At 27.1% G+C, this 13267-nt stretch overlaps 2 protein-coding genes across 2 annotated transcripts; both read right to left on the bottom strand.

The window, feature by feature from the left end:
- Positions 1-331: 331 nt before the first annotated feature.
- LOC111032127 (activating transcription factor 7-interacting protein 2-like) lies at positions 332-1424 on the bottom strand. Its single transcript, XM_022312354.1, has one exon. The coding sequence runs from the start codon at positions 1047-1049 to the stop codon at positions 408-410; it is 642 nt and encodes a 213-aa protein (XP_022168046.1). The 5' UTR covers positions 1050-1424; the 3' UTR covers positions 332-407.
- Positions 1425-4639: 3215 nt separating this feature from the next.
- Positions 4640-13227, bottom strand: LOC111032113 (ataxin-2). The gene is made up of 8 exons (XM_022312326.1): positions 12476-13227; positions 9390-9492; positions 8992-9317; positions 7479-7607; positions 6804-7413; positions 6523-6724; positions 5309-5766; positions 4640-4718 (listed from the first exon to the last, which is right to left on the bottom strand). The coding sequence occupies exons 1-8, from the start codon at positions 13025-13027 to the stop codon at positions 4663-4665; spliced, it is 2436 nt and encodes an 811-aa protein (XP_022168018.1). The 5' UTR covers positions 13028-13227; the 3' UTR covers positions 4640-4662.
- Between the last annotated feature and the right edge of the window lie 40 nt (positions 13228-13267).

Genomic DNA, 13267 nt, shown 5'->3' with positions numbered 1-13267 from the left:
CAGGTTTCAATATAGACTCTAAAATAGGTACTAAGGTAGTAAGGTACCTATATGTTCAGTTTTTGTTGTAAAAGTACATATTTAATACATCTATAATTTGTTGTACCTATACCTAATGTATTTTAGAGATACGATCCGATTATGACAAAAATAAAACTAATAAGTAAGTAATCATTATTTTTTTATTGTTATAGCCAAATACCGGGTGTTTAATCCGAATAATAATATAATACATAGAATAATAAATTTAAAAAAGTTCTATATGGGGGGGGGGGAGTGAATAAGCGTGGAAGGTTTTTTGACACTCGATTAACAAACGCTGTGGCTCGTAAGTAATGCACGGGCGGATAGGTGAAGCTATGGTTTTAAGTAGAACTGTGGTGGGTAAGTACACTACTTGGCGACGTTCAATAACTGTCCGACGGTAGCGTCTTCACAACGGAGCAGGGGGCGCATCTATTGTGCACGTCTACTGCGCGCACCGCATAGTTGTGGACGACGTCCCTCCTTCGGTACAGCAACTTGCATTTCATGGGCAACCGACCGGCCTTGAAGTATCGTATCCTTTTCCACCCCTCGCTCGACGGTGTTTCGCCGCGGTATCCGAATAGCTCGTAGCCCGCGACGCGCGCGTATTTTGGAAGCATCGATGCCGTCGACCGCTCGTCCCACTCCAGGGTGACGACGTCGTCGACGACGCTCAGCGTCAGCACGGGAGCTAACGGTACCTTTCCCCATGAACTGTTCGAGTCGTGCCGAGGCACTGGTGGATACGCCGACGTATTTTTCGATACGCCGCTACCGCTTTCGTACACCACCTTAATCGGGATGAAAGCTGTGTTGTTGAGAACGGATTCCTCCGCCGTGTCGAGAACGGCCACGGCAACACCCATAACGGCCTTAGCCATCCTTAACAGTCCACCCTGGTGGACTAGAATCTTCGACGGGCCGCTTTCGTTCCGATCCCGTTTTCTCTTTGACTTGGGACATGGCTTGTGAGTGACCGAGGTCGTCACAGTGATTTTTTTTACCGTGTTTGAGCTGGACATGGAAAAACTACACGTTTTGTTTAGACGAACTACTGGACTTAAAGTAAACGGATGAGAATAAATAATGTAATGTAATATAGTTATTATTATGGGTCTATCGCACAAAAGAAAATGCACATTTTACAGGGCCAATAATATGTTGTGACTCCTGAGTAGATAAATAAAGGTAGAACGCATTGCTAGGGACTTGAAATACGTTGCCGAGGAAAATCTGCTACAAAATAAATAGGAACAACGATAGTATTAGACCTACACAGATACAATGGTTGATATTAAATTAGTCATTTGTTGTCAACACTTTCAACAATATTAAATTACCGTGATATTCGCTGAAATCGGGCACCGTGGAGGTTGTACGTATCTATGTCGGCCAATAAATCTTAAATTTAAATTCAAGTCTAAAGTTGAATGAACAGATTTTCAATTTTTATTATTTTATTTCTTCATGAAATATACTATAGCAACACAACTTATTAGTATATTATATTGTAAAAAACAAACCCATATTGTTCACTACACCGATAACTAATAAAGCCATCACATTTCTGAAAAACATATTCAAGATTCAATTTTACATCACCTAAATTTTATTTTGACTTTAGAGAATTTGAAATTTTATTATTTAATTAATTAATAATTTTATTAAAACGTAGAGGCGTTAAGGTTTATTCCTGACTATTGTTGTCTTCACGAATCATCCTTTTTGATATAGAGTTCAAAATATAAATGGGTTCTTCGGTTTTTCTTTTAACAATCATCCCCTTAAATTGTTGGTATATATTTTGGTAAAATGAGTAGTTAAATTGTGGTGAACATCAGAATTGTTTAGGTTTATAAGCACTAAACCATAAAACATGCACTTTCACAACTTAACATATTTCTTTTTAGCATAATCTGTAATGCTGGTATTAATAAAGTCATCTTATAATAAATTAATAGAACTTAGTAAAACTATAATTCTCTCACTTAATTTGTAACAATTTAAATAAAAAAATTAAAGAAAATTGTTGCAAAAATTAGTCTAATCACTATAGTTACAGATAATTAGAGTTTTGATTTACAGTACACCAAAAATACAGTCTAAGTGTAATTAATAGTTATATTTATTTTTTTACATATTTAAAATCGTTGCGAAGTGAATTTTCCACTAAAATAGACCTATAAATTATTTACTTATTTCATCACTACTATATCACTTATATTTTCTGTCTCTCTAATTACTCAATAATTGTCTCTGGGTTAGAACCACTGATCTAGATTAAATAATTTATTCAAATTTTATATAAATACTTTAAATACTACTTTGTTACATTTTAGAATAATAGATTCAAGACTGTAATCTAAACATTTTAATTTTAATTCTTACACTACTGATAAAAAGTAGAAGTAATAAATTATGTAATGTACATATAAAATAATAATAATATTATTTTATTTATAAAATATTATTATCAAGACACAATTTAAAAAACAAAAATTAATTTGTTTTAAATAATCATAACACAATTGGAAGTAGTTTGTTTTTATTGATAATAAAAATGTTATATAATGAATAATAATAATAATAATAATAATAATAATAATGTATGTGTAAATACTGACAGATTTTTTATAGTAAGACAATAATTAGGTATCTCGGAATATTTAATAGAATCAATATATTCTTTTAACATTTTAGATACAAGTTTTCTATACTTTTCAAATTTAAAACTTTACAGATTTATAATACCTTTAATAAGAAAAACAAATATTCCGAAATTGATTTTGTCAAATAATAAAAAATCAGACTGTATAAATATTTTTATATAATTAATGTATCGAAAATATGAATTAGAAAGGGAATGCTTTTTAAGGTTTAATATAAAATACGGCCTAATCTAAATGTCTTACATCTAAAATTCTTAATACTTCTAAACTTAAATTAAATTAAATTAAAAATTATACGTAATATTATAAGAAAAAGTGCAATTATGTACATATTTATTTTATGAGTATCTAATAACAAAATGTTTTTTTTTTTAATTGTAAATAACATAAATATTATCGGGTTAAACTCATAAAACTTAAACTTAACATAAATGTTTTATTTTTAATACATTTGAATTATACATACATATTTCTATTCATATTGATACAAACTGACATTGTATGATAAAATTAACCGTTTTATACAAATGGATATCATAATAAAATAAATATTATAAATCAAACCATGATAAAAATTAGTCAATGCAATTTGTTAACATTTGCTTTTATGAAAATAGGTAGAAATCTACTATTATAATAGTATATTAAACCATTATTATGGTTCACTTTAATGATCTTTCATTTTACAGTATGTGATTAAATACACCAGTATAGACATGGTGAGTAAGTGACCAATTCAATTTTACCAATATACATTTAAATCAATTAAAATGATTTGTCATATTTAATTTAATTCTCTGATGACTAGAAGTAATATTTATTTCAAACTAATCTTTTAAATGTTCAACACATTTTAGAGAATTCTTTTCTCAAATTATTTCTTAAGGTTTATACATAAAATGTCTTACTTTAAAACATTATCACATAAATTACGATTTATTTAGGGACCCATTTCAAATGGAATTATTTGAAAATTATATTCATATAAAATGACTTATTAAAAATATAAAGTTATTAGTTTTACTGATTTTTTATGAAACCTAGAAAAAAGATCCCTCGAATTATAACGTAACTTTGGCATCAATCAGGTCTAATAAGTCACTTAAACCCCAACAGAAAATAATTAAGATTCAGTCCAAGTTATACTACCAAAATTATTAAAATACATCAAAACATTACATGAATAAAATAAAAAAAAATTAAACACAAATATATTTGGTAAACAAAAATTTTATGATACTAAACGCTTTAAACAAAATATTTTTTATATTTATTTATAATTATAATATAAAAACATGATAATAATACGTAATGATGTTTTCCGTTTTTTAAGAGCTACATATTGTTATTATAATCTGTAAATTTAGAAAAAATATTTTAAATGGTACCAGTTTATACAAGTGGTGTCAAATTAAAAAAGGGAATGTTACACATAGTATATTTATTAAATTTAAATTTAAATTTTTATCACAACTGTTTTGTTGAAAACATTTTATTTGCGATAAGGTATAATTTAAGGGTGGAGAGATAATGTGAAACGCTTATAGGATCTACGGTTCAATAAGTTAGAAATAATATCAAGAATGGATTATTAATGTGTGACTGGTGAAAATAATTTAAAATAAGGGGAAACGACAAAGTCGTTATAAATTTAAAGTGTTTGATTAAATTTTGTTTATCATACTGCTAACGTTATTAATTTAAAAAATACTAATATGGAAGAAAAACATTACCCAGTCTTATTTATTTGGAAACAACAGGTAACGAATCGAGGAATCATCATTTAAATTAAATTAAAATTAATACTATAGGAGAGGGTGTTGGTAGTTCACCATCCTTGAAGTCTGAAAAAAATATTAATTATATTACAGTAACAAATTTAAATGTTATATCAAAACTAATAAATGTTTACCTCAAGTCATCCTGTTTGCTGTGATTATGAATAACAATTGCTCCAGTAAAACTGTCAATTCCGGGGTCTGCCATCTGGCATTGATGGTCCATAATGATGTTCGTACAGACCTGAAAAATGTATTTAAGTATATATAAACTAGGTTAATTCAAGGTATTAATTGAAATACAAGTCTACGGTAATAATGCATAAATGATTTGCAAAATAAAAGCACATTATTATTAAACTATGATATAGAACATTATGAACCATAAAATTTAATGAATTTATAAGTACTTATTTAATTAATTACATATAAATATTAATTTGTTATTATTAATAATTGATACCTTATTACAGATTATTGGTTCTCACTGAGAGACCAAAATCGTCTATGGAGAGTTGATCTTTGCATTATTTCTATCCAATTTCTAGTTTGAATTAATGTTTAAATACTATGTAAATTATTTTGTAACTTTTATTAATAACTGATTTATGAAAGTAAAATGTACTTCAAATTAACTCGAATTATATGTAACATCCTTAAAATATAATAGTAATAATTAAAAGGATTTAAAATAGCAAACCTGAGAATTGTTAATTGTTACTTGAAAATCTATAAAATGTTACTATATTTAAAATGATTTTATGACATTTATGAATGTAGTTAAAAATGTCATTACGTGCATGTTGTAATATTAATCTGATACTATTAATCTACCTTTACTTGTTATTTCTTCCATTGTCAATTCAGTACATTCGGCTCCTGTATGATTCTGTCCTCCACAATTATAGCATGATACTTTTGGAGGATGATAAGCCAACACTTGAGGTTGCATTAAAACGGGCGTTGTAGTATAAAATGTTTGTGAAGAAGATGGATAGTAAACAAATTCAGTAGGTTGTTGATAAACTTGCTGATACTCGGGAGATTGAACAACATGTTGTTGTGGTATATATTGTCGTGGCATAGGAGAAAACCCTGACATCGGTTGAGGAGTTTGAGGCTGATGAACATAATACGCCTGAGTATTATAACCTCGAGCACTTGCTCCATTATCATATGCCATAGTATAGTATTGTTGACCATTGTTAGGTACTTTAGGATGCGTTTTATGAACATTTTCCCTCGCAGGTTCATTAAAGGACGACATTGCAAGTGCTCCTGCCATAGGTTTTCTGAAATAAGTAAAAAATATATACATTTAACTATTTACCAAATATTTTAAAGAATGTTAAGGTTAATTAAAAATGACAAGAAAAACTGTTAACCAGAAATTAAATTATTTAATTTTTAGCTAGGTATATCTCAATAGTTTTGTAATAATAGTTCTTATAATATTTTAATTAGTCTTATGTAAGAGGACTCTACACACGCATTTATTGTCTGTCTTAAGCTTAACATCAGAAATGGACGCTCAGCAGATCAAGTTCAGTTTCACTAGTTTACAAATTTGAGAGAATCGACTCTTTATGAAACTTATTGGTAAGAATATTATTTGTTTGAATGTGGGTTATTTTTTCGATATCAAATTGTTTAGCAAGTTTTGCATAATATAGAATAAATTAAAAATTCTCATAACTCTCTTACAAATTGAATTATCACAAAAAAAACCACATATAAACACAGATATTTTTTATAGGTCAGTCTAGTATTTTCACCCAACTAAGCTAAACATGAACTGAAGAGCGTACATTTGTTATTTCACAAATTTGTAAGACAGAGACAAAAAGTGAGTGTGTAATATCCTCTTAATACTATTAAGAATTAGACCAAATTGATTGACAAAAAAAAACAAAATATTTAATATTAATTATTAACAACTATACAGTTTACACTTATAAAATTATTATTAATTGTCCATTAACTCTTATAGGGTTCATATTAATCTTTTATATAATTAAATAATTGTGTTTATTAAAATTGAATTTCACCTATTATAACTATTATTTATATTTCCATCACGTGAAGTCCTTGGCTGAGATTGTATTGGACGACCCTTATAATATTTACTGGCTTGCGCATTATATGAACTAGTTGTTGTGAAAGTGTTCATTGGTTTTGCAGTAGCACCAACTGTTGGTTCCTTAACTTCATATACTTTAGTTGTGATGGTTTCAAGTTGGACTGGAATTTCTGTAAAAATGAAAAATATTTAAAGTAATTTATGATGTATAATAATTTTAATAATTTATTCTAATATTATATAAATTACTTGTATTTTGTGGTCTGTGATCAGAATTAGATTTGGATTTTTCTTCAATTAAATCATTTGACTCGACAGTAGACTTTTCCTCTTTTTTTGTTCCATCATCCAACACAGTTGAAAGAGTAGAGAGATCAATATTTTTTGTGGATTCACTTTTAGGAAGCCCTAATGTAGGAGTTGTTTGCTGGTTTGTATCTGTAGTACAGAGCGTTGGTTGTGAATTTATAGGCGGTGAGTATGTTGGCTGAAATGTAGATTTTGTTTCTCCACTATTGTCTGTTTTCACTTTGTTTTCAAGAGTAAGCTTTGAGTTATACTCTTTTGTACTAGTATTTTGACATTGATTTTCAGATTGAACTAATTTCGGACTTGCATTATTTGAGTTATCTTGAACTGCATGTTGAGGAGAAGCTCCTGACATTTTATCCGAAATAGATGAGTTAATAGATTTATAAGAGCTACTTTGACTGCAATCTTCTAAAGATTTTGATGATGATGGCATCTGATTATGTGTTTCAAGAATAGGTTCGTTTTCATTTGTGGAGTTTGTTGTAGCATTTGCTAAAAGAGGCTTGGTACTCTTGACTACAGTGTCAACTTTATTCGGAGGAGTAGACTGCAAATAATAATAAACATATCAATATTAATAATAATTGTAGCCACAAAATTTAAACATAATACCACAGGCACTGGTGGCGGCATTTGACTTTTACATTGATCTTGATATCGATTAACATTTGAATGTTTACTTTTTGTCCCGTGTCCTTGGTAGTTACGACCCATAGCATTTTCAGGATAGAAGGAAGGAACCTAATTTAAATATACAACAAATTACTAACTTATTTACTTTTGTTTATTCATTTTAAATAATATGAATACGCATCGCCTGTTGTTAAACTAATATTTAAAAATTGTATTATTTTGAAAAAATTATGATTGATCAAAAATGAATATTAGCTAAGACATACATCAATGTAAAATGTAATGAAAAATAATACAGTAAAATGTACGTATTTTCTACTCTTTTTTGGGTATCACTGAAAAAATATGTGTTTAATACCTTCATTAATCATTTCAGAGTTATGGAATAACCAAATATGGCTATTAAAGAATTCAGAGTATATATAGTATGGATTTTATAGATGTGATTTTTTGCTATCATTGCTTCATTAGCTTTAAATTAGATCTATATAACATAGAATACATTTATACAATTTAATTTTAATTTTTGTAGGGTTAATTTTGAATTTTGAGGTTTTTTTAGAGCTGTGACCAATTTTATAATACTAAATACTTTTTAAAACATAGTTTTAGTAATTTGGTTTTTCAATTTTTAAATACAATTTTAAGTAAAAACTTCTTCAGTTGATGGAGAATGATAGACTTCATACTTCTAGACAAGAACTGTGTTCAACAACGGCATTACAAACAACATCTTGCAGGGTTGTAGCTTGTCTTGATGACAAAATACAATAATCTATATTAATCTGCTTGTCAAGCGTGTATAGGGGCTATGAGTAGAATATAGTTTTTCAAAATAGAAACATACTATATTGTATGATTTTTAATATAGATTTTTGTTTGAAAACTGTTATTGAACAATGCAATACAGAGGATAATATTAAGAAATTATTTCATAGCTATTATTTTTCTAAATTATCAGTTAATTAAATGTACAGATTAACTATTGTAAGAAAAATTGCAGCAACATCGATTAGTATAAACATAATATCAATGAAACAATTTTCTTTTAAAGGATTTTTAGAGCTAATTTCCTTATTTAAAATGCTTTTTTCTGTGTTTCAGTGCTTCAAAATCCATACTCAAATTAAAATCCTAAAATAAGTTAATTCACCTTATTTAAACGATAATTTTATCAATATTTAATTACCGCTGAATACCAAAAAAAATGTATGATAACAAATTGTTGAGAATAATTTTAATCATAATATATTGATATAAAGTATCAAAAAAAAAAAAAAGGTTTGGAATGAATTCATTAAAATATTTCCAATCTACATATGTTAAGACAAATAAAAAAAGTAAGGTTAACATAACATATAACCTTAGATCCACCTTGATCTTTGAGTATCAGTTTTCTTATAAAATTTCAGTTTTATAAGTTTAGAGAAACTTTTAAGATTCTACTATCAATGTAAGTTTTTATGTAAATTTAATTTATAATATTACTTACCATGCCTGGAGTATAATTATAATTGGCATACATATTATGTGGTGACATTTGATACATGTTCCAGTTGTTCCATGTTTGAGAAAATGGATAACTAGGATCTGAAGGATTACGATATCTTGGTGGAGTAGGATGCCTTTGCTTTGAGTTTATGTTTGGTGGTTGATTACGTGGATTTATTTGGAATGTGCGCGGAGGCCATGAAACTGGACTTGGAGATTTTGAAAAATTAGCTTGATGGGGTCCTCTTATTCCTGAAACTGCTGCTGGTGGTGGATAGTCATAGCAAACTTGCATTGGTGGAACATTCACAGGAGGAAACGGATAATCTGAAATATAAATATATGTTTAATTTAAATTTTTTTAATTAAATTAAATTATTTAATAAATATTGTCTTTACAATGACGTGGATATAAATAGCCATTTCTATTCAGAGGATAATTTGGTCCTCCTTGAGTTTGCTGATACATATAGTTGGGTGGTGGAATCATGGTGTTGATATTCTAAAACATATGAAAACAATATCAGCTTACCCTGGTGCTCATTTCCAGTATTAACAAAATTGTAAATAGTATATAAGACACTAAATCAAAAACATTCATCATATTATTTAAATATTTAAATTAACTTAATAATAAAAAAAACAAATGTTAGTACAATAAGAAACTCCAGTTACTTTAATTTAAACAGTAGGTATGTATAGAAATCTGCAGCAGTTAAATAATTAAATAATGTAAATTTTAATTACAATAATTTCCATAATATATCTATTATCTATACATAAAAAGGTAATACTGCATCAATATTAAAGCAAGGAGCGATTTAAAAACGAGTTACAATATGTGTATGACTTAATATGAACATATATATATATATATATATACATTTTGTACGGTTTATTTTACGATTTAAATTGCATATTTCATCTTTTAAAATAGTTGCTATTGAAATATTTTATTAATATTATATTTTTATAGTCTCGATTAATATTGAAATAAATGAATGGGTACATTCGCAGTTATTAACAGTTTTTCCAAATATATATGAGAACTTTTTTTTTTATATAGATTAAAACCACTTACAAAACACAAATATTTCAAAGAAAAGTACTTTTAGTAGCATAGGTACCATAATTTTAAATTTATTGTTATAATTAAGTATTCAAAAATGTTTTCTTTGCTAATTGTAGAGTGCATATTTGAATATTATAGTGCATATATTTATGCATGCAAACCTATGCTCTAGTAATAAGAATAAAATATACCTAAATAATAAATGGGAAAAAAATGTAAGATTTTCAAATAAATAAAAAACATAAACAATCATTTAGTTGTATCTCTTGAGCTTTTTAAAATTTAAAAACTTTTATCACCCTGGTATGTTACGATTATGAGTAAAGACCAGATTTTGATGTTTTTACATATCATCACTGAATCTATTGCAGTCTTATGAAAGTAATTAATAAAACGATAGGTTGAAATCTGAGTTCATAGGAAAAAATTTTTGATTGCATATTTGAAAATATTTCATGGATTAGGGAATGTTTAACCCATTTAACATATTTTGGAATATTTTGTAAATTGAGAAGAAAAAAAATATTTATTTGTTATTAATTTTAATATTATTTTTTAAGAGAATATAAATCCGGACTTTAATTATGAGTCTTAAATGAAAAAAATGCTAAATAACACTTTATACTCAATAAATAAAACCAAACTTATGACCTTAATACTATAAATAACCCTAATTTAAAATTGACATTTGTATTTTTGTATTTTTTTTATTTTAATCAATTTCAATTTCAATTAATTATATCACAAGTTTTATCATAATTATGTTATTGGAAGAGGTAAAGATTGGTTGATAAGACTTTACAAAATAATTATTTCAAGCAAATATACAATACATTAGTTAACTATTTTGTTTTTTTTTTGTATTTTATAAAAAAGTATAAATACACAAGTAAAAACAAATGTATTATCTTGGTATTTCATAATTATCAATCAATATAAAATAATAAGTACTCCTACCTACCTAGGCATTTAATTATATTAACTATTAAATACCTAATGACCTAAATAGGATAATATAGGATTATATGATCTTATTACCTTAAAAGTTTTTAGGAAGTTTTTTTTTTTACTTAGCATTGATTACAAAATAAAATATTACTGAGATTACCTAGACTCAAAATATTTAAACACAGATACCTTATTTTTAAATTAAAAATAGATACACGTTTGGATTTTGTACTTAAAGTAGGTTATTATAAAAACTAATGTTTATAATTGAAGCAAGGTTTTGTATGAAATAAATATGTTTAGCTACCTATTCGTGATTAAAATACAAATATCTTAAAAAAATTATGATCTTTGACAATGAAGATAACCACAATATTATAGTTTTAATTGTTAGCCAATCGTAGGGTGTTAGAAATAGTCCAATTTTCATGACAAGGTCGTATGATTGCTTCATAAACAATAAGCAGGTACATATAGAAGTAGAAACAATAATAATTTAAATTTTATAATAAATAGGTAGTTAAATTTTTTAATTGTTGTGTAAGATAACACAACAATTAAAAAACAAGATAGTAAGGTATATTTTTCTAAACAATGATTTATTCAATCAAAAAATATTGATATCTAAATAGGTATGTAACAAATAAAATATATTTCTTATTAATAAATTAGGTACATGTTTATTATCTATTTACATCAAAAATGTTTTTTAAAAACCATATTAAATCACATACTAAAAAAAACAAAAAAAATATATTTTTCGATAATTTATTTTCAATGATTTTTCTAAAAAGCCATTTTAAGTCATCATATCTATGACGTTTTGGGTTAGTTTAAATTTTAACATGTACATTTAAAACAAAAAAAAAATTTGAAATTATTAAAAATTATATTAGGAAGGCACCTATTATATATTCTACATCATTATCTATTAGATAAAATGTACACAAGTTAGTAAATATGAAATTCAAAATAATCAAGATAAAAATAATAAGCTTAAATAGGAAAATAAAATAAGTATCTAATTTGTTTTCCAGTTATTAAAATAATTAAATTAGTGATTAATGTTTAGAATTAATGAAACAGTTCTTATATTTAATACATATTAAGTAATAATGTTAAAACAAATAGATTGCACGATACATGAGTACCATTGAAATATACAATCTTTCATGTCACGTTAATACGTGAATACACATTATTTCAATATAGGCTATACTGAAAATATGTACATGTATATTACAGCCATTAACTTGAATGTATAAAACTTTTATTACCTACCTACTTATCTTAACAATAATCCAACAATTATGTACTACAGTAAAAGTATACCACTTACAAGTCAAAATTCAAATATCTAATAAAATAAGTTAACTATTAAATTTCCATGTGTTTAAGTGCATATTATGTGTGTGCACTTAAATTATCAAGTTATTCAGGTGTATAATAAATAAAACATACATACCTCTAAAATATCAGAAGATTCTTTGTCTATATCGCCGCCTTTCTTTTTGGACAATTGCCTCTCTTTTTCTTTCTTAATACAGTTGAATATGCTATCTAGTTGAGTTTTTTGTTCAAATATAAATGCTGGATGATTTACAGCTAATGTGTACAATACCATAAGCTCTTCAAATGCGTTTTTATCGTTAAAGAATGCTTTTGGACACTTAAATATGCGTTCTAACCCTTTGTCGTCTGTTAGAGCTTTATAAATTAGTTCCGAACACTTGGTACTATTAGTGTTTAAAACAGATAAATACTTGATAACTGCTGCCCTAACAGTTTTATCGCAAATACACTTGCAAGCTACTTCACTAACGTTGGCTGGATCGTTGGCTTCGATTTCCAATTTTTTCAATATGTGAATATCTCTTTTAGACAAGTTATCTAAACAAGTGCCGAGGTACCTCAATTCAATTGGAAGACAGTGGCTTTGGAGTCTACACATCATCCAAAGCCGTTCGTAGCTTTTAAGTGTTTTGAAGTAAGCAACTACTTCGTCTATACAAACCATTTTCGGGCAACATCACAAATGCGATTGAATAACTAACACAACATGATAAGATTACTAACGTGATCGATCGTTCACCAAGAATACAGGAAACTAGAAACTATAAATAATCGATAAACTCAAATAACACGGGTGCGAAGAAAAAAAAAATTTTGTTCGCAAGTCACAGAACCCCTCGTCGTTTGTCGAATGCACAATGGGAAGATGATTGACCAACGACAAAAGATTAACGGGAAAATTCCC

This window comes from Myzus persicae, unplaced genomic scaffold, assembly GCF_001856785.1.
Source record: "Myzus persicae strain clone G006 unplaced genomic scaffold, MPER_G0061.0, whole genome shotgun sequence".
In the NCBI taxonomy this organism is placed as follows: Eukaryota; Metazoa; Arthropoda; class Insecta; order Hemiptera; family Aphididae; genus Myzus; species Myzus persicae.
This window is presented reverse-complemented; position numbering and strand designations above follow the sequence as displayed.